This window comes from Colletotrichum costaricense (genome assembly GCF_030867565.1).
Source record: "Colletotrichum costaricense strain IMI 309622 chromosome Unknown Scaffold_6.1, whole genome shotgun sequence".
Classification (NCBI taxonomy): domain Eukaryota; kingdom Fungi; phylum Ascomycota; class Sordariomycetes; order Glomerellales; family Glomerellaceae; genus Colletotrichum; species Colletotrichum costaricense.
The window spans coordinates 1,255,338-1,277,334 of record NW_026848235.1 but is presented as its reverse complement, the minus strand read 5'-3'; the positions used below and the strand labels follow the sequence as shown (position 1 = coordinate 1,277,334).

The window sequence follows — 21,997 nt, the reverse complement described above, 5'->3', positions numbered from 1 at the left end:
GACCTCTTTGTCTATTGAAGCCTCTTGGCTTGCTGACAGACTCCCCGCTACTCTCCCCCACTTCTTGATGAACAATATGTGGTTGATATCGACGCATGTCGGGCGTATGTACGTACGGGGACTATTTGCAAGCCCGCAGCACGTCAGCATGAGCGTATACCTCAAAATAGCCCCAACTGCTCACCCGCTCTCAAAGTCTCCTGTTCCGACGGAGTCTCAACGTCCGGCGGCGTTGTTGGTTCCCAGCTTCTCGCAACGTTGTTGGCCCTTCTTTTTCCTTTTTTTCTTTTTAGATGTGTGTATCTATAGCAAGAATTCAGACCAAAATATGTTTGTTTCGGCTTTATTCTCCCAATGCCTCGAGGTCCGTAAAGCGGTTCATCGGAATGGTCTATCCAAGGGAGGCATGAAGAAGTCGGCACTTGGACCAATGGAGCAGCCGTGTGTCAATTTCCAGCTGACCCCGCGAGCACCTACCCGGATGGTAGATTGAACTTACAAGTCAGAGATTGAAGATACTTTTCTCTTTAATTTGGTTATGCTGCTATTCTTGAGACCAAGAAAGACGTCGGTCTCGGCTAGATCGGTCCTTTCGGCCCAACGGGATGTTCCTCGCTCTTCTGTTTTGGTGTTACGATCGACATCGCTTCCTAGTGCTGCTGCCGCCGCCGCTAGGCTTGTGGTCCCTGGTGATCAGTTTCCCCGGGGCCGGAACGAGACAAGACTATACGTCTCAAGCCGCCTTGGCAATAAGATCGTCCTAAGAAAAGCTCATGTTTGCCTCGCATAAGTTGCCGTCTTTTCTTAAGTTTTTCGCCAGTCAGTGAGTGATAGGCATCATCTTCTGTCTGTCAAAATTGCCGTAGGGTTTTATGGCGACGGACGGGCTCAGCTGGTGATCTGATGATGGAGGGAAAGTTTACAAATCCCTATTATGCGTAAAAGACTTTGGCTAGACGAGAGATCATTTGCGGGGGAACATGATTTGTGCCATGCGCTGTTAGCCTCGTGTCAACCTTACACAGTCCTCTTAGAGATCACTCATGGCTCTCTGACCGTTTTTTTTGCGTTGAAACACGTTGGCATTTCCGTTTTATTCATATGCCTTTATTAACTTACATGTCAGGAGAAACTCTTATGCTTTGAAGAATTTAGGGCGAACCAAAAGACAGTATAGTAATGGGTTTTTGGTACCTTATGCAAAGCTTTTGATACTTACTGTTAGACGACATTTTTAAAACGTTGAATGAGCTGCAATGCATAGGCCATGATGAACTCGCGCGAGCTCAATGATCCTGGTGTGCGGTGGCTTCATCCGAATGTGTCTGGTTCCTTTGATGGCATGGCACGGCATTCTTATGCAATGGTTGTCATGCGTGAAGTATCGTGTTTGGTGGTTCGTTGGTAACAAGTCGGCATTTGTTTTCCACGACGACTTGATGGTCTGGAGTTTTCTTGTGACGAATTGGACCTGTGTCATTTGAGTCTACTTTCAATTATTCTGCGAGGACTCTTGTCCAGTTCTAGAGTAACGGTAGCTTCATGCAGAAGATGGCTTGCGAGACCAAATGCCCAGAGCTCTCTCTCTCTCTCTTCGTGATCGAAGATCTTGAGATCGTCTCTGAGTCAAAATCGATGAGTATCCGTCGGTGCTTTTAGCGTTCCTACAGATGCGATTGAGATTGAGTCTTGCCATGATGTATAGCATGAAAGTATCTGTGACCATAGGTATCACAAACCTAGTTTCAAAGAAGCTGGCTAGGGAAGACAGCATCTTGTGATATCTCATGTGTTTCTCCAGCGACGGGCACTGGTGACATTCACGGACTGGTCCAGCGAGACAGAAGATGCTGCGCGAACCCGAACAGAGATTGCCACTTTCCTTTCACAATATCAAAATCCCGACAGAAAAGTCAATAAGAATAATAATAATTATAATAATAAAAACAAAAAAGAGTTCGCCACCGGTGTGGCTACATCTCTTGGTGCTCATACTGGAATTCGAACTCGGAAACTCGGTAAGCCTGTCGTCGAGTAGGCATAGGGGCGGGCGTGTTGATTGTTGACCATGAACCACTCCCCCACCCAGCCAGTTTGACCTGACCCCCCGACCTAGAGGGGCGCCTGCTGGCTGGTGACGGGAATGGACTTGAGGGGGTATACATGGGCTTGTTGGTTGCGTTTGTGGTGTATTGTAGTGAGGGCTGGGGGAATACACGATGACGCGGGATGATGATTCACTGAGTAGGGGAGATAGTTCGCTTCGGTTTTCGTGCCTCGCTCCTTCTACTGCAGCTGGATGTGCTCCTTTCTTAAGTAGGCCGTGACAGATGAGATGAGATGAGATGATTCACCATCCCAGTCTGAACCTTCGAGAGTAATAACCCGAGCACGTATGTAGGTCCGCGAGGTTTCTTCCAATGAATGTCGCCTGACTTTCCCGTCCAGACGAAAACACTGCTTGCGTACTACACGTGACGAGGGACTATGAATGTACGTTCCTAAACTCAATCAGCATCTCATCTAGTTTGCGTTGCTCTCGGATGAAGCCGTACTAGAGACCGTCACTCTGGGCCTCCATTCATCTTTGGGCAATTCATCTCCCGAGTCTCTGTTTCTGCATGTGAGTTGTCTTCCTCAAATTCATGAGAAACATACAGTCCGGCGATTCACGAAGTTTCGTTCCGCTCTTCTACTTCTTTCATAAGAGCCACATTGCTGAACGAAGCTCTACACTGCAGACTTATCAAAGTTGACCATGGGCATCCAATCGCCTCACGTTGACTAGCTGTGGACGCATGAGCTTAGATATTACACCCCCAGGATCATGTAGAATGTCGTGAGGTACCAGCTTTACTTGTCTATCATATGAAGTGAGAAGATGAACTTCATAGGTTTGTACAAATGGTCCACATTGATCTGCTCTCTTTACCACCTCCTATTCTTGAGCCGTTGCAAGTCAGAGAGACAGGCTGTTTTTGTACTCCTCGCACTTGATCTAGAAGACGGGGAGAGGCCACAAAACTCGGAGGTGTAGTTCATGTATTTTGGGAGACTTGTGGATGTAGCATTCGGCAAATTTCATTCAGAACGAGTGTATCGTAAACTCAAAGATGCTGCCTTTGTTTGCATATCAACAGGCGAGATGGAGTATCCAGTCCTCAAGAGGCACAACCGCAGGCGCAGAGACATACCTCTTAGATATAACTTTCCCTTCTTACAAACCACCCAAACAAGCCTTCCACTGCATTCAAATTGGTAATAACCACATCAACTCCCAGCCCGTCAAATGACATATCTCATCCTCCACAACGTCCTCCTCCATCTCCATCCCCCCTCAACGCAAGCGATATCCACACCGGTGAGAGCCCATCGCTGATGGAATGACGACCACAAAAACCGTCATGTGTTTTTTTCCTCACCATAACCGATGGAGGGGGGGAGATGCTCAAGGGGGCTGCTTACATCGGTGAGTAGGGGTTGGATAACGCGGGGGTGGTGGGTGGGCTGTTCGTTTCGCTCGGCTAAGCAGAGCCAGAGAGTGCAGTGAGTGAGAATGACAGCCCGAGAGAGCAGCCAGCCCCACGCTTGCTTGCGGCTCGCTTTTGCCTGCCCGCCTGTCTTTTCCCCCTCCCCTCCTTTCCGTCCTTCCGTCATGGCACCATTCGTTTTCAACGGCATACAGCCTCACCGATGTTGCCTATTCCAGCATACCGGTCAAGAAAAAAAAAGGGTACCTACACGCTGGGGGATGGATGGAGTGAGAGCCAGCTTTTTGCCCCCCCCCGGGAGCCCCCCTTCCCCCTCCCCCATCCCGGTGAGCTGGCTTTTGATAAGGGGATGCGGTGTCGTCTGACCGAGTGGGATGCGGATTTGTTATATATGAATGATGACAGAGTTTCTCTCTAAATACTATGGTGTGCCCGGCTTTACGTTCATGGTCCAGCTTTTGTGTTTCTCTTTTGATCTCCTCCATGCCCGAAAGTCTGACCCCGAGACGTGTGCCTCGCTGGCATGTCCGCCGTTTCCTATGGTAGCACGCCCGATTCGCGTATACCTTTTCGATATGTCTCGTGATAGATGTCCGGACGGTACAGGGAACAGTTTCACGGCGGGGATATCAGAAGAGTCGGGATCTTGGAGGACGTCACCTCGAAACGGGATACACGAACCTGCAAGCCGGCCGGTCACAGATGAAGTCTAGAGCATTACGGAGCCATTTTGAACTGAGGTCCGTGTGGAAGCTCCGCAGCGGGAACGGATAACCACACCGGATACTCATCAACACCGCCAATCCCCTTCCGAATCACGTACACGATGAGCCGCACACGGCGTAGCCGACCGACCCCGAGCCGCTTCTCCTCCCGCCCAATACATCGCCGACGACCGTCCTGACCACCAGTAGCCGCAGATAGGCAACGCCTCCTCAAACCGACTCGCTGTTCTGCTCACCGGAGGCAAGCAAGCAGGAAGCTTACCGTCTGTCTATCCGACTCTCAGTATCGAGCGCCGCTCCTCTGCGCAGCCCTTCTTGTTGTCCTCGCCACCTCCTATCCGACAGGCGCATAGCAACCTTGGAATGCCAGTCTACCAAGCTGGTCGACGACATGAAAGGTCCCGCATTTTATCTCTCGTGCTTCTGCATTGCCTTCGAAATGAGCTCGTCAGCAGCAAACAAGCGTCGCGATTTGTCGAAGTTTGTCATATCTCGGGCACGTATGTATTGTATCCTCGGCAGACGCCAGCAACACATCCTACGTCGTGCTCACAGTGGACTCCCCTTTGACGAAGGACAGCCCGTATTTGCCATAACTGAAGCGGGATATTGCTTCCCCTCATGGCTCGCCTTCCAAGGACCCTCGGCGAGGGCGCCAAAGCCGTTTCACACGAGGCCCACCTTCACTCGAAAGACATACTTACAACGATTCTCACTGGACCCACGTGTAGGCTCGGGGCGTCGTTATCTGCCACTCGAAGTAAACAGCCTCTTCACCAAGTCGAAATTCATCGTACGAGGGGTTTTCTCGGACCCTAATAACCGACAACCTACCCTGGGCACAGGTGGTCCCCTGGACCCCAGTCTGGCATCAGGACGCACTTGCAAAGACACCCCGTGTAGACAGAGCGTACAACCATGTCTTAGTACTCGGGCTACTCGCGTGAGAGTCGGGGTTTGGATGAGCTCCAGGGTGAGAGATGTACCCCGAGGTAGTCTGTTGTAGCCTTCGAAGCCGTCTTCGCTGCTACTCTTGCAGATCCGGATCCTTCATGCTCGAATCCAGGACATATCTGCCTGTGTAACAAGACGAATCCGGTAAGCACTTCGAGGAATCGGGTCGATGGTCCGAGGACCTCGCCAGTAATCATCGTGAGAACGACTCTGCGCTGCGGGGCAAGTGGCGAGAGTGGAAAAGGTTGGCGGTGATCCTGAGTACACCTCAGGAGGCGGACAGGGCTTGAGATAGCGTGAAGAGTCGAGTTAGGAAAGAGCAGGACGCCAGAGTCACTTGACAAGCATCCCCAAGTCCTGAACGAGCCTACCAGCGGCTGGACCGCCCTACCGTGCCTCCAGGAAACGAATCGCATAGATCCCATGACAGTCGGCCTCCAGGACCGTAGAGGATGGGCTGAAGACAGCCTGGAAGAAAGTCCCCGAGCCATGTTGAGTCACTCGTTCCCGACGAAAGAGAGCCTCAATGTGGAGGCTCGACTGACCTGGGGCAAAAGGGGCGAGCCCCTGGACACGTCCGAGTCGATGGTTGGGCCCTTTCATGCAGCTCCTATCATTACTAGTCTGGAAAAGAACTCTCTCCCTGGCGTAACAACGAGACTCAGTGGCTTACCATCACGAGTATCTCAGGGTATATCGAAATATTCAACACAAGAAAAGAGGGTTGAAAGAGATCACAGCCCTATGGGCGGTTGTCCTCAATAGCCATGTCGCATGTTGGCACGTAGGTCACTATGCATGCTCCCTCGTGTGACTCGAAGTCCAAGGGTTCCAGGAACCAGCCAAAGACTTCTCTGCTGCCGTTGTGCTGATTAATTACACAACTAGCAGAACCTCGTAGAGTTGTGCGAGGGTTTGGCCCTGGTTGCCGCCGTGCGGCTGCATGTACAACACCATGGGAGGCGTCGTGTGTGTTACACTACTGACTTTTCCTATGCGGGCGAACTCTGTATTCCTCTAACCTTGTCTTGATTCTTTCCAGAGGTAGAGAGTGTCCAGAAGCCGTTGGAAACTGTCCAGGATGGAAAAGACGATAGCTCATCTTCAGTACGGGTACTGCCAAATTGACGATGTCGCATCAACTCCGGGGCCTTGCAACCTGTGAGACATGCGTCAGAAATTGGACAACTCATTACGCTGCCATACATGCACGCTGTGCGTCTGGCGCAGCAAATCGTTGAATTTATCATGACAGAGCGGAGATAGAATGGGGGAACTCGCTCAGAAGAGTAGTCTTCCTTGGCGGATGCATGCCCATACGTCGTCTGTGTGGCTCGCCAGGCACGGTTGGAGCTGCAATAGGATTTTATCCAGACAAAACAGCAACGGGTTTGCATGAAACTGGGAGGTTGGATGCGCATCATCCAAGATCGACTCCTCCGGAAAGTGCTTGCCTGCTTCCCCGGGACGCGCTTCCCGCACGATTCCACCCATACCACCATGCGCTGTCATCAGGGCCTGGATCCATCACAGGTCGCGTGGGTGTATGGATCATCCGGATATGGAATTGAAGCCTGTCTAGGTAGCCTTCCATGAGGGTCATACCGTGAGTGTCCTTTGCGGCACCCAAGCGACTGGGGCCTGATGTACGATGACGGAGAAACGGTTAGAGAGAATCACATAAGCCACGGCGGCTCAGGAAGGCTGTGCAAAGATGACGAGATGAGACAGTAGTTGCTGAGAAGATACTGTTAGACGTGAAGATGAATGAGAAGCTGACCCAAGGACGGCTTCTCTTGGTCGACAGGAAGGTCGCGGCCACCACTACATTCCAGGAAGATTAAAGGATCCGTGTTCTCGGCCATCTCTAGATCGATTATTAAGTGCGAGGGGGGAAGAGTGCCAGCAAGTTACAAGGAATTTATCGAGCTGAAATTCCTGTAATGCAACTCTCCTACTGGACATCAGGTCATGGGGATCCGGTGGCTTGGGAGCGGTTGGAGCGCCTCTCTCAGAAGGAAACGGTGTTCTAGACTCCTCTTCTCGCTTCCCGGCCCTGATATTGGCGAATGCCGGCTTGCAGCGCATCGGGTCTGCCGGCGTAACTTGCCCGCAGTTCCGTTGTTGGCCACCATGAAGGTAGACTGCAGAGCCGGTATCAGTGATGACAAGCCTGACAGTTTGGTATATTACACTGCATAGTGCAGGGACCTTGACACCGTGGAGTTGACGAACAGCTGAGATGTGAGGAGTTCATGTCAGCTCTGATCTTCCCTTGGTCTTGGTCGCATCAGATCGCGATCTAATCAGGCCACAAGATAGGCTGGAGCCCTAAGGAATCAAGATGCTGAGTTTTTCGAGTTGACTTTACCTCATCATCGTCTCGCGCTGAGCCTGTTGGGGTTCTAGGATGCGTCATTAACAGGAGTCTGTACGAGAAGCTTGTAAGCACGTCCAAAATAGATATGCATTTGCAATACGGACGGCACCTGCGACTGTTTTGTGAATACATGACAGCTCACAAAATGACAGAAGACACGCTCTCAGAGGCAGGAATGAAAGCCGCCAGACGATATGACAGTGTGCATATTCATGCCGCGACTCTATGCAGAGTTTTCCGAGTGGGTTCAAGCTTCGTTCCAGTCACCGTCGAGGGAGTGTGTGAGCATAGGCAAGACAGTGGACCCATAAGAAACCGTCCGACGGAGCAGAGTGAAGGGTGAGTTTTGTGTCACATCCTTCCACTACCTCGAATCCAGAGGGAGGGGTTCTATCTGTTTGGAGGTTTGGTTCTGCAGAGACCTTTCTGGCTTGTCAACTTACCCTCAAGACATGACGCGTGGGACCTAGCAAGAGTAGATTCAAGCCTAAGAAGAAGATTCTCTTGGTATGGAGCTCTGTATCGAACAGCTGCCTTGTTTCTTCGGTCAAGCGGCTGCGAATTTGCGGCTTCTATGTGTGCGGACAGTTTCCGGGGTCTTGATTTTCAGACGTTTCTCGGGCAGTTGACGCCTACACCTTGGTAAGGTCCGTGTGTCATCCGAACCAGGTGGCCGTGGCATTCTTCAAGCACGCCAGGAGGAGTAACATGGATTGTGTCCGAAGGAGCTAAAACATTCTGGGGAGATCCCTGGTCTCTGCCCCAGAGTATCAGTCGCGATTTGCGCTCTAAATTAACCAGGGAAAGCGGCGATCTGCTGCCCCGGGCATAGGTAATAACGTCTCTGTGAGCCTCGACCCTTTGAGATTGACTAAGTGCGGGCGATGATGCGTATAATAGGGCACGTAAGGCCTCTTTTTGTGGTCAACCATGATCCGTTTATCCATGGCTCCGATGCATCCCTCGAACACAGTATTCGTGATATAGCTAGGGCTGCCTTAACTTAATCGTGAAAGGTTGACCTGGCTCAAAAGCGTCCGAACCAAAAAGACAGAGACCAAGCAATCACGCTTTCGCAACGCTCGGTACCAGAGCGTTTACCCTGTGGCAAAAAAGAACCTGGCTGCGGTGCGGGAAAAGATAGCGAGGCTGGGCAGGCTGGCTTTTAGAGAGGGGCGCTGAATGCATGCACCGATGTAGGTACCCCTCGTCCACAAACTTGATCCTGGGTCGCATGTCTCGAGGACGGAGGTCCCGCTCATATCGGCTCGGCCTGGAGGCGTGCGGACTGCGGAAAGGTTGACGAGGGGCTTATCCCGCAATCAGCCGGAGTCGCAGGCTGCCTGCCCAGAATCGCACGAGAAGCCATGACTCGTGGTGGACACTGAGCCCCAACCTGTTTACTTGACGACTTTTCTGTATCAAGTCATGCTACGGTCTACAACTTGGCTAGTGGATTATATGTATGCGTATGATGGGTCATTTGGACTGCCATCCAAAGAACCGATGCAGTTCGACGTATATCAACAGGTGCGGGTTTCCATTGACGGTAAACCTGCAGACAAGTCTTGATAGTGAAGTAACAGTGGCGATTGTGAAGCATCGACGGCAGCTGTTCCATGCAAGATTCGACCACCTGAAATACCCTAAGAGGGATGATGGCGGAATCTGATGGAAGACCAAAGGCTCGGACCCAGATTCGGGCCCATTCATGCTTCTGGAATCCAACGCAGACGAACAACAGCGACAGTGTTACGACTGGCGAAGTGGCGTTTGGCATGGCTGCACAGAAGCCGGGGTGGCATCCATTGGCTCGGTAGTGCATGGAATTCGAAGCAGAGGGTGACGGAATGTGGTTGACAAAAGTGGTGGAATCAGATGCCAGCCAAGGCGTCGCAGCCGACCAGCATCGTACCGGAGGCTGCGGCGAGCCATTGAACCAACGCCCAAGCACGTCGTAATGTCGAGCTAACGGCGAGCTTCCCTGCGACGGTGATCTGTGGTGGGCTCTTAGCAAGTTCCCGATGGGGCCAGATGCAGCACACCATGTCCACCCTCTACTCGATGCTGGTTGATGGTGAGTGTCGGAGGGCGTAATCATCCAAAGTAGGCACAGTAGCTCTCAAGAGGCACAGCAAGGTACTTTGTTGACACACGCCCGTGCTGTCTTGAAGCTGGCGCTCAATGGCCCTGTAGCGAATAGACGAAGATGGGATGCTTTGTGGATTGTCGAGCGATGGGAGGAGTAAGGTATTCTTTCTAACGGAAGCTGCGGCTTGGGCGAAGGCGGCGGCGGCGGCTCATCCTGGTGAAGATGACATGATTCACCCGTAAGCATATAGAAGATGAATACGGAGTATGCTTGATTGCTTTTCTGCGCAGCTTCTAAGGCGATGGTGGAGGACCGGAGGAGTATCGTCGCAGGACGGAGTAATGGACTCGTGTATCCGTACGGACAATGGGTCAGCAAGGAGCGGACATTGATTGACCAGCATCCGTCAACGGCCGGGATCGCCAGAGGCAAGGAAGATGGGAGGTTCCGGGGGGCAATTCATTGCGAGGGCCATGTTGCCGAACGGCGCATGCGGCCGCCGGTTCCATTGCGTACGGGACAGGAGGCCGAGGCGAGGCAAGATCTGGAAATTGCAGCAGCAAGCGACTGTGGGAGAAATAGAGTATGCTGGGAGGTTGAAGACATCCATGCCTCTTGCATCCGTATCTCAGCCGAGGGTGGAGGGGCACCATGCGTCACCCCTCTCTCTCTCTCTCTCTCTCTCTCTCTCTCTCTCTCTCTCTCTCTCTCTCTCGGCGTCTGCTGGTTGTTTCTGTTGGGATGAGGGCTAGCGAGGGCTGGCTGAGACGTAGGACCGAAGCAAATAGTGTTGTTTGACAGGAAGGGATACGGTAGATACTTAGGTAGGTCAGCGGCAAAGATAAACTGTGCGTGGTGGAAGACGATGTGTAAACCGTGAGACCCACCAGAGGGACCTCGAGCTAAGCAATCGGTGATGGGCTAGCCAGCCAGAGAGCAACAGCGGTATACCTCTGTGCAAGGTATCTTGGCAGCCGAGACGTAGGTATGTCTTGACTCCCGAGAGAAGAGAAGTGACAGATGGCTTTGAAGATAGTCCATGGACGAATGATGTGTGCATCAAATCAACCTGGGCTTGAGGGGCGGGAGGAAGCCCATGCATCATTCATCTAGCGGCAGGCGCAATGTCCCTCGCAGCAGAAAGAAATTGGCATCCGCGGCACCGAAGCGAATGATTGATACCTTGCTTGGCCAAGAGACTAGCATTTTGGGAACACATCAAAAGTTATCCAAGGTAAGTACTCCGTAAACACACATTCGTTCCCGTGGATATCTTTCAATATCCGTACATGTGCGAGCCATTGTTGTCTATAATTAAGGTACCTGCCCTACCCGAACGTACCGTAAGGTAAGGTAGCTTACCTAATGGAGGTCGGTACTTAAGGTCCCTTGCTCGGATTTCCATGGACATAGGTAGTGCGTATCTTATGAGGTGAGGCAGTCGGGGCTGAGAAATACAAGATCGAGGCAAGGACAGGCTCGGAATCCGGGGTAGGGACGTACTACCTACCTTACTTTACCTCATGGAAGGCAGGCAAGGTAGGTGCAAGGCAGGAGGAGCAAGGCAGGACCGGGGAAGACGGACAGACACTTTCCCGCCTTGGGATCCGATGGTCCAAGGAAGGTAGCCACTCTGAGCTTGTTGATGAAGCTTCCTTCCCTACGTGCGTGCTTTCCAAAGGTACCTACCTACCTTGCCTAGGTAGGTTCCTTCCATGCCTTGCCTTGCCTTGCCTCGACTTCCATTCCATGGAAAGGTTCCCATGGAAGGTACGGATACCTACCTGCTTTCTTCTTACTTCATAATCCGTGGGAAAGAAAGATAAACACGCAATCGTGGCTGGGGGCTTGAGCACCGAGGTAGGTACCTAGGTATGTCATCTGAACCACCACACGCACCCGCACTTGCACACACACACACACACATACACAGGCACACACACTTCCTCATCTCACATACCTTACCTTACATACGAACACACCAGTTTGTTTGTCCATCCATGGGACTGACAATGGATGACCAACCTCAGATATGGACACCACCAGCTGTGGTCCAGGCCACTCCGTACGCCCAGTCAACTGTTCACTTGCCTCACGTCACATTCCACCTTGTTTCGTCCCGCCCTCACACTCGTTTATCATTGGCATCTCTGCCTAGTCGTCACTGGAGCCGCTAAGGCGCGGCTTTCTCTCAACCGTCTCCATCCAAGACAATCAATCATGAGGTGCCAAAATAGACTGAGACATATCCCCGGCAAGTCGCTCCAAAGAGGCACTCCACGCCCATCCCGAGCCACTCAAAATTAACTCTCCAACGGCAGGCAATCTTGCCATCTCAAATCTCATATCTCCATGTACGCATATATACAACACCTGGTATATTGAGGTACTCTTCAAACTTCTGCTGGTCTCCTGTCACAAATTAGAGGTGCTAACTCTGATACCTACCAAGGTCTGGACTGCAGTTGCATTTGCGTCCATCACACTATCTCCATCTTCCCGCCCGCGTTTATGGAATGTCTCTCCGCCGCTCCGCCGCCTGCCGCCTGCCCCCAATTACAACGGAGGATCGACTCAGCCAATATGCAATCCATCTTCTTTTCCCCTCCTTTGGTTTTCCCGCCCTCGTCAACCACCATTTTCCCTTTTTTCACTAATGCATCATCGCTCTCAAGGTACCTGCAATACCTTACTTGCTTGACTAGCAAACACCCCCCCAGGTTTATTGAACAGATTGACAGACTCGGGATCTGATCATGGCTGATGCTAGGCATTGACGAGCTGCACTGCACCCGCACAATCCTCAACGGCTTCACCAAACAGGGCACCCGAATGTGGCAGCCGTTGCCGAACGGCCGATCCGGCTGCCACCTCCAGCCCCCGTCGCCCGTCTGCCCTCATGTCTTTCTGCGAGGCAACTTGGGGCCCACGCCATACCATCCCAAAGAGCATGCGATTACGGATACCCATCTTCTCTAGGAAACAGGCACGACGTCCTCCCGTCCTGATGCGGCTAGTCTTCGTCTCGTCTTCTTCGGCTCGTGTTCAATCGAGATCACGACAGTCAGACATAAAGCATCTCCATGCTGTTCTCGCACACCACACCTAATTTGTCCATCCACATGCTGCCTCGTCCTTGTCGTCTCCTACATACCACCATGCGAGTGCTTTCTGATGTCAGGCCCGAACTTTTGAAGGATGGACTGATCAATGTCTCACACAACTGCAAGTAATTCGCATTTTTTTCTTCTCGATTCTAGGGTCAGAATCAAGTTCATGGATTCATGGCTTGCAGCTTGCAGCAGGACGGTCCGGCCTGATGTGGCCTGCCTGCCTGCCTGCCTGCCACTAGACTCTAGAGAGACTTTGGATGTCGAGGACCCCGAGATAGCGGCCGGCACGAGCTGGATTCTGCGCCGCATACGACCTGTTAGCATGGGTTGCTGCCTTTCCTCCTATGTCCTGCAACAAATGTCATATGCTACTGTGCACATGTTCTTTCACGCAGAACGCTTTGGCTACGCTCTTCTGTTCGGCCGGCACGGAAGTGGTCGCGGTGGGTGTGCCAATCTAGTATCAGTGCATCCCATCCGGTCCGGTCTATGGCAAAGAATGGGTTCCTAGCCTTCGACTTCCTACTCCCGTCGGCCACCAAGAAGAGACGGGAGACCGACTGGCTTGCTGATGATTGATGGATACTATCCGCCAAATCTCCACCACCCCAGCACGCACTCCGCAGCTCAGTACTGTGTACACATTGGAGCATAGGACAACGCAGCATGGGGGCCAGTGGCCCTTCCGCTTGTTCGGCCCAGCCTGCGCACGTTCTGTCTGGTCAATTCATTCAACCCCAAGCCAAGCGATCTACAAGCTACGGGAAATATTCGCGCCTCTTTGCGAGGACGAACCCCGGGGCCGTTATCATCACGAAAACAGCATCCGCCCCGGCCAAGTCAGGCAAGGATCAGGAGCATCATGGAACGTCAACCCTGTCGGTCCGGTCATCGCAATGTGGCAGGTCAGACTGAAGAATGTGAGTGCAAAAGCGACGGCACTGCGTCTGTCACGGTCCTGGCTGCATCATCCATCAGATATCAGAATCTTCAGAGCGACAATGGCCCTCCATCAAGAGTCAGACTCTACATTGTATGTTTTCGAAAAGCAGCACTCAAGCAGCCCTGGCGTTACCCAGCCTGCCGTACGCCTATTCGTACACAGACGTATGCACCCTCAACCTCGCTTCCTGACCACCAACCGACAGGTGGGGGAAGGAACAAGGGATTCAGACGGACTGAAGAGTGACAAAGACGAGCAATATACGGATATCTCAAAGGATCAGTTGAGGAACCTGCAGGTCCGAGAGATAATGTCCTCGGTACCATTCGAGAGCCCCAGTACGCGGCAGAGGCAAGGTCAAGACACAGAAGCCGTAGCAGGCAGAGCCGGATTTAACTCTTGTCTGGCCTCGTACGCTCGTCCAAGTCTGGTCCGGTCTCTGCTTCATTATGGGCCAGAGAAGGGACGGGTATCCATAATAAGCAGCACGAATGCTTGTTCATCCGCTCAGTGAGACTCCACGCCGGCCGTCCGTTTGTCAGATGCGAAAAATGGAGACTCTACAACGGCCCAGGCCATGCCGGGGTTTTGTCAGTGCGTACATAGCAGATGGCGAGCCGATGGTTTTCTCACGCCTAGCGACTGGAGGCTGCTTTTCTCCAATTTTTCAGGATTTTACCCCTCCCGGGCATTGCAAGAGTCTGTCTGCGGCTAAGTTGCTCTGCCCATGAGGTTACTGTTTCCTACGGCCTACGGGATATTGCTAACACTGTCCCCAGACGCCTGGTTGCTGCTGATGAGCAGACCGGGTCGGTTATTTCGAATTTTATCCTCTTGTCTCCAAGGTACCTTGCCTACCTATCTCTTGCCATGATTTCCCCCCAGCTTTCTCAGGGCGTCGAACCATCTCATTACCGGGCCGTTGATTCGACCTCGCCTAAAGTTGTTCCGCCAGGCCCTGGTCATTACCCTCGGTCTGCTGCAACTTTTCAGGTCAGGAATCGAGGCCATTGACGGAAGGGCTCTGTTCCTGGTCCTTGTCGCCAGCAGCTCCTCCAGAAGCTCTCCACCTTTTGTCTCTGGATGTGCAGATGCCCGGTCGTACTCAAACGAATGATGGAATCTGCCCACCAAAACAGTGGATCTCCAAATCTCGCCGTGCTGCCATTTTCCACATCAACTAGCCGCTCAACCATGGAGAATGGAGTACGGCAACCAACCAAGGCAAGCAGACCCTCCCTAGTGCGCAGGGTATGGCGTTATTCGCGCGCTACACTAGACTCTTGCGGCTTGCCAGTCTTACTATACAGTAGCAGTACTACAGAGTACCCATTCCGAAAAGATAGAAGAATTAAAAAAAAGAAAAATGCTAACCTCTCTTGTGAGTCTTGTCGCTTCTTGTCGCCTCTCACATTCCTCGTCCCCCTCTGGGTTTCTTCAAGCCATGCCCTCATACAGCCTCCACAGGCTGCCGTCGTTTCGCTCCCCTCCCCACCAGATCGCCTCCGCCCTGTGATTCGCGTTTCCCCAGTCGCCATTCATAGCGTGATGGGGCCAAGAAGAGGAGGGGAGGGGAAGAGGAGAGGGCAGGGACCAGCCAGTGGCTCAGTACCCTCAACTCCAGCCGCCTCTTACTATTACCATGCCTATCGTGTTGTTTCGCTTCAAGGGTCGAGGTTCGAGAGTCCTCGAGGATTACGATGGCTCGTGTTCCTTGGTTGACTCCAGCAGTCGCCTCCATTCTTGAAACTACCTGACTGTGGTTGCAGGTCAGACAGACATCAACAAGGAAGTAAGACGAGGAGAGCGAGCAGGGCAGGGTAGGCAGGCAGGCAGGCAGGACATGATGCCGGATTATGGCCCCGATTCACGTTTCCCGTTTCTTGACACTTCTCCGTCGCATGCGCGCCGAAGGACGGCCGGTGAGGTGCGATGGGAAACGATGTAGTGCGAGGACATATCGCAGCACTACTCTTCGCAAGTGCTGATGCCAATCGGTGCGATGTGTCCATGGCAAGACGATTGCCTGCCCACTGCAGGCTATCTGGATGCTTGCTAAAGAAGCGTCGTCCCAACACGGTGCCACAAAAGCCAGCCTCTGGGCCCCATTTTGGACCTGTACCCACAAGGGCCCCAGCCCATGCCTAGCAGGTCGTCAATCCAGCCAGTGTTGGAGACAAGAGGCCGTAACAGCAATAGCAGCAGCAGCAGGCGAAGACGTAGTTGCAGCAGTAGCGGCGGCGGCAGACGCAGCTGGGAGGCAAGCAGGGTGGTGGCAGCCCCAGATGGCAGAGGCAGAGAGAGAGAGAGACACACACACACACAGACGCGCGCACTCACTCAGTGAGAGAGAGAGGAAGACGGGAGTGAGCGAGTGAGTGGGTGAGTGAGAGAGAGGAGGGGAAGAAAAAAGGTACTTGAGGTGCGGTTGTGGGCTCTTCCGCTCCAAGTACGCCCAAGTACCTGCTTCGTACTCTGGGAACCCTGGCCATGTATGGACTGGGTGGGAGAAGAGATGGTCGATTTGCACGCCTCCTCTGCCTTTCTCTCTCTCTCTCTCACTCTCTCTGTTTTTTTTTTCCTTTCTGCAACTGGCACATCTGCACACGCCCTTCGCACCCCCATCCACCAACATGCTCACCCCTCCCCTTCCTCTTCGTCTCCCCAACCCCGATACAACCGCCGCGCACCCCTCCCCTCGTCTGCCCCTCGTCTCTGCCCCAATACCCTTACAGACGAACGTGATGCATGTCTATCAATGTGAGCGCGAGAGAGAGAGAGCCAGTGGTGAGTGTGGTGTAGCTAAGAGAACAGGCCGCGAGTAGGTGCCAGTCTAGACGAAGTACCTTCAAGACCCATCGTCTTGCCGTCTTGCACCACAATCTTAGACAAGTCCAGTCGACAAGTCCGTACATCCATAATCCATTACCACACATTAGACACATGCATCCATACTCCGTACATCTCGAGTACTTTTTTTGCCTTGTTTGGATGGAGCCACCATTACCGTCTCCATGCATGGGCGCATCTCTAAACTAAACAACCCATGCATGCCTGCCAACCCTCCACCACATCTGGCTACGTATATATCCTTGTCCCTCGCCCCAGGACGACCTACTCTCCTCGGACGACCTCATCACCACTTCTTCTCCCCCGGGTCATTGTTGTTTTTTAAAAGACCAATTGGTCCGCGCAATGGTTTGAGTTTCCATTGCCATCTTTCATCTCTGTATAATACTTTGTTTGACCCCTTCTCGAAATCCTCCCCCACTGCCACCGGCATCCCATACACGCGGCTTGGGTGTTGGTCATTCCGTCTTGCCCGTGTCATTCTTTGATACCACCTCCAACGACGGACACAGACAAAGCGCTCTGCTTGTCCGATCTACTACCTCGATCATTAGGGTCCTTCTAGACAGAAAGGCAGAAGAGACTTGAAGATAGAGCGAGAGCAGCACTTGGCTTCGGAAGTTGCACGACGACAACACAGAGATCGAGCAAGAACTCATCATCCGGGACTCTCTCGACAGTCATCACCACACGCTACTCTAGACCCACGAGCGTGATACCTCGTAGGAAGCAGAGCAGATTGGGGATACCATCTAGATTTTTCGCATTCACATCACCTTGGGTACCAGTTTGAAACTGTTGGAAAGTTCTCAGGTTGCCTCACCTTCAGCAGAACACCTCACACCTCGGTCAGAAAACAAAATAGTGGACCATTTCATCTGAATACGCAGCAAACATATTCACCAAAGGGCAAATCAAAGAAGAAGTCACGGGACTTGTTCAAATTCACCAAGACGACATTCTGAGAAGGAAGGCACGCTCAAGGCCTGGACCTCCTGCCACCTCCTGACTATTCGAGAATTTCTCTGGACCAGAAGGCACAAAACCCAACTCCTTCTCCCACATCCTTCTTCTCATCCTCCTCGCCCTCCACAACCAACCAACAACCACGCGCGCAATCCCTCCCATTGCGGCTTTGTTGGGTTCCCTTTCCCATCTCCGTCAAAAACCTCTTCACGACCTTCTCTGAATTACCTGAGAATCACGCACGCGCACTTCCCAACCGCAGGAAGCAATTCACGATGGCAGACATCATGAATCTCTTCTTGCCCAACCTTGGCTTCGGTTGGTCTCCTACCGCCTGGATGTACCTGTTCATCGCCCTTTGGTAAGTCACTACTTTCTGCGAAAAAAAAAACATTACCCTCCATTGCTGCTGCTAGTAGCGCAGCAAACATCTGCCTTGCCTTTTTAATTTTCGACATCTTGTGTATCTAACCATCCTTGGCAGGCTGCATCGTTACACCCGCCTCCTTGTCAACTGTGTCAGCCACTGGGTCTACAAATCCAAGCCGATTCCCGCCAACCCTACCTTCACGGCTGACGATGTTACCGTCATCATCCCCACCATTCACAATGTCTTCGAGGAGCTTCGCCCTTCTCTGCTCAGCATCATCGCCTGCAACCCTCGCGTTCTGATGCTCGTTACTACCAGCGAGAAGCATGCCTCTCTTGAGAAGCTTGCTCGCAGCCTTCCTCACCCTAATGTGCAGGTCTACTCTACCCCCATTGCCAACAAGCGTCTTCAGGTCTGCGAGGCTCTGCCCAAGGTGACTACCAAGCTCACCATCATGGCTGACGATGATGTCACCTGGCCTTCTACCATGATGCCCTGGATTCTCGCTCCCTTCGAAGACCCCAAGATCGGCGGTGTCGGCACTTGCCAGAGAGTTAAGCGCGTCTGGGATGGCCCGCTATCCACTCGCATCTTCAACTGGCTCGGCGCTGCCTACATTGAGAGACGCAACTTCGAGATCTCGGCCACCCACAACCTCGACGGCGGTACTTCCTGCATGTCTGGCCGAACTGGTGCCTACCGATCTGAGATTCTGTCCAGCCACGACTTCCTTGAGGGCTTCAAGACCGAGAAATGGGGCAAGTATATCCTGAACGCCGACGACGACAACTTTGTCACTCGCTGGCTCGTCAGCCACCAGTGGAAGACTTGGATCCAGTACGAGAAGGAGTGTGAGCTCGAGACCACTCTGGAGAACAGCACCAAGTTCCTCTACCAGTGCTCCCGTTGGGCTCGCAGCAATTGGCGTAGCAACTGGACCAGTCTTGTCCGCGAGAGATACGTTCTCACGTAAGTAGAAGCACACCCATCTGGGATTCCTCCTATTGCCTGGCATGATGTACTAACCCATAGCGACTACAGTCAGCAGCCCTGGTGCACTTATGCTCTCCATATTGCAACCTTCACTTCCTTGGCGTTCCTCTTCGACCCCCTCATCATCTTTGCTTTGTGGAAGGGTACTGCCGACTGGGACGCTGAGTACCGCCACCAGGCCCTCTGGGCTCAGATCATCTTCGTGTTCGGCTTCACCAAGGTCGTCAAGCTCGTGAACCTATTCCGTCGCAACCCTAGCGATATTCTCTTCCTACCCGTCTCTATCCTCTTTGGATGGGCCCATGGAATCATCAAGCTTTACGCCTTGTCTACCCTCAAGATGGTAAGTAGCTACTTGAACCACATTATATGATATCAATTTTGTTAACATCTTGGCAACAGACCTCCTGGGGCAGCAGAGCCGATGGTGATACCAACGATGACATCCGTCTGACTCCTCGTCCCAAGCGAGCCATGAGTCTGACCACGCCCCCTGGTGGCCAGGACCTCGTCCGCTACCGCTTCGAGCGCCAGATGACCGAGAAGGTCTCCGACTGGCACCGCCCTGCTAACGAGGCGCGCCGACCCCAGACCGTGCGCATGAATACCTTCCCCGCGAAGGATATCAAGGCGCCTCACGTCACCTTCTCCCTCCTGGAGCACCCCACGGACTAGATCCACGGCAGCCACGAATATCACGAATTATGAATTTGCAACACATTGGTTTGCCAGAGGAGAAACGGGACTCTGGCTTGGGTGGCTTTCTTATGTCTCCTTTCCTGGAAGGCGGAAACGAAGAGGGTTAATCATCCACCCTTTCTTCATTTTCCTTACGCCTCTTTTCCGGAAAACAAAAATCACCGACCCAAAAGGACTTTGGAACGGGAAAAGTTTTGTTGTTCTTTCCTCTTTACGATGAATACACGAACGATCGCATACGGGAAATGGGACCACAGCACAGAAGTGCGTGTCAAGAGTATAATCATCAACGGCATGGAAACCATTCGGCATGGAGAGCAGGAATAGGTGGTTTGGTCATCTGCTTCAGGGAGACAGTTTTTCCTCCCTGGATTTTCTCGACTATTGGTCTCTTTTTTCATTTTCCTTATCAAAAAACCCCCCAAAAATGGCGAGGGCAAAGGGTTGGTCTTTGTGATTTCTTTTCTTCCTTCTCCTCAATTTCAGAAACGAAAGAGAGGTAGTCGGAAGAGGTACATCGCGCGGCGGGCAACAGGGCAGGCAGCTTTGATCTTCGTCGGAGGCATTTTATTCGATGCATTGCGAGACATGGGGAATCAGGAAGACACACAGAGAGAGAGGGCGGCAAGGCATTAGACTGTTGGTCTCTACCATTATCCCATCTTCTTTTCCACTCAGACCAAGAGACAGCTTTCCATAGACTGAAGAAAAGAAAGCAAATTTCCACAATAAACCAAGGCGCCCCCCAAGGAAAGAAGAACCGAGGCTCGTGAGGTCTACTCCACTAACTATCAGTAGTTTGTGATGCGATGTGTGATGTCGGGCAGCTGCATATCTTTCTTCAACACAATTTATAAAAAGAAAGGTTTCCCGAGCCAATGGGAATACAACGTCCCTGCATCCTGACGAACTGGGGGATCGACTAGTTGGATGGGGGGGGACTCGCCAGGAAGAAGAAACGAGCAGCAAGCACAGCATGTGTGCCAGGGGGGAGGGGAGGGAAGGGAAGGTTGGTGGCATTCGTTACACAGCATGGTAATTTGACGCGCAGTCTCGTATCCCGCCATGGTGTTGGCCCCCAATAAACGGTTTCCGGGAAACCCGCGATATCTGACATGCGATACTGTACGTGTGTGTACGTGTGTGTGGCTTCTCATCAGTACGGACCCCACGATATGACCCCCGGTTACACGGCAGGGCCAAGGTATGCGAATGCCTACCTTGTTCACTAATTCTCCGGCCGGAAAGGCCTGACCTGGCCTCAAGGGACTCTTTCAGTTCCTTCCGGAAATCGAATATTCAATGTTGGTGAGAGGCTGTGCCATGTTCATGCGCCTCGTTACCACGGTAGAGTGGTGTGTGATATTGTCTTACATGACGTCCTTGGTGAGGCTGGTGGGTGTGGAGATTTTGGAGGGGTGGTCAAAAGCCCAGACGAGCACGCGGCTCTGATTTGGCCGTCGTTTGCCGCGATGCTCGCCCGAAGACGACGAACTGAGGAATGATTACGGTTCCCGGTCGATTGTTGTGACTCTTTGTGGCAGTGGTGGTGTTGTCCTGCTCATCCCAAGTTTTGATCATCGTCCATGTGCTCTCCGATGGCATTTGGCTGCTTCGTCAGATGCGCCTCTCTTGACTCACATCGGGCTGGCTGGGACGACTAGCCTCGTGAGACAGAGTACGTGCGACTAGTTTTCGGTGGTTGTCGTGGTGGTTGCCTTGAAAGAATGAGATCTCACACCCACCATCATCAGTCGAACCCTACACCCCTCCATCCCTACTAGTTCATTGAACGGTTCGAGACTTGGCTAGATTAGGATGGCTAGTTGGCCAAGCTAAGATAATCGAGCACCCCACACTCAACGGGGGCAACGAGGCAGGTGATGTTCTGAAGGCACGTAAAAACCCCGCAGGGCCAAAGTTTCCGGATCGAAGATGTCCGGACATTCGGAGGCAAGAGGTCGGACTGTCCATCTATCGATGACTGGTTACCGAGAAAAACCAAGACTGGCTGCTGCCAGCCACTACTCCCAGCAGGAGTTCGAGCTTTGAGATGTGGCAGATGGGTGGATGGATAGATGGGTGAGATCGAACGCTAAACCACCCAATCAGGGAGCACAAGCTCGAACTGTAAGGTCAAGAGCTGCGATTGACAGCCTTTTCGATGGGTTGGGGGTCTTCGTCTGTGTCCTTGTTTACGTTATCAAGCAGTCCACCGTGTGCTCCGATGCTTGACACGAGGCCTGCCAGGCTGCCCCTCCCCCTCCCTTACTCTCGGACCCCTGGCCTTGTCTTTGCTGCAGGTGGACGAAAAGAGGCTTGCTGATGACATAGGTAAGACAGCGTCCAAATCTCAAAATGTTTCGTAGTGGATGGGATTAATGGGGAACGTTGTTCTCGACTCCTCTTCTACGGGTCGTG

General features: G+C 52.5%; 3 protein-coding genes across 3 annotated transcripts; 2 read left to right on the top strand and 1 right to left on the bottom strand.

Moving 5' to 3' along the window:
* Window positions 1-8,988: 8,988 nt before the first annotated feature.
* On the bottom strand, window positions 8,989-9,651 carry CCOS01_06638 (uncharacterized protein; the record flags this gene model as incomplete). Its single annotated transcript, XM_060454806.1, has 1 exon — window positions 8,989-9,651. One exon carries the CDS (start codon window positions 9,649-9,651, stop codon window positions 8,989-8,991), a length of 663 nt encoding a protein of 220 aa, XP_060314506.1.
* Window positions 9,652-13,333: 3,682 nt separating this feature from the next.
* CCOS01_06637 (uncharacterized protein) lies at window positions 13,334-14,815 on the top strand (the record flags this gene model as incomplete). The annotated part of the gene is made up of 3 exons (XM_060454805.1): window positions 13,334-14,208; window positions 14,478-14,507; window positions 14,584-14,815. 3 exons carry the CDS (start codon window positions 13,334-13,336, stop codon window positions 14,813-14,815), a joined length of 1,137 nt encoding a protein of 378 aa, XP_060314505.1.
* A 2,974-nt stretch (window positions 14,816-17,789) lies between these two features.
* On the top strand, window positions 17,790-19,552 carry CCOS01_06636 (glycosyltransferase family 2; the record flags this gene model as incomplete). The annotated part of the gene is made up of 4 exons (XM_060454804.1): window positions 17,790-17,875; window positions 17,999-18,853; window positions 18,926-19,220; window positions 19,280-19,552. The coding sequence occupies 4 exons, from the start codon at window positions 17,790-17,792 to the stop codon at window positions 19,550-19,552; spliced, it is 1,509 nt and encodes a 502-aa protein (XP_060314504.1).
* Between the last annotated feature and the right edge of the window lie 2,445 nt (window positions 19,553-21,997).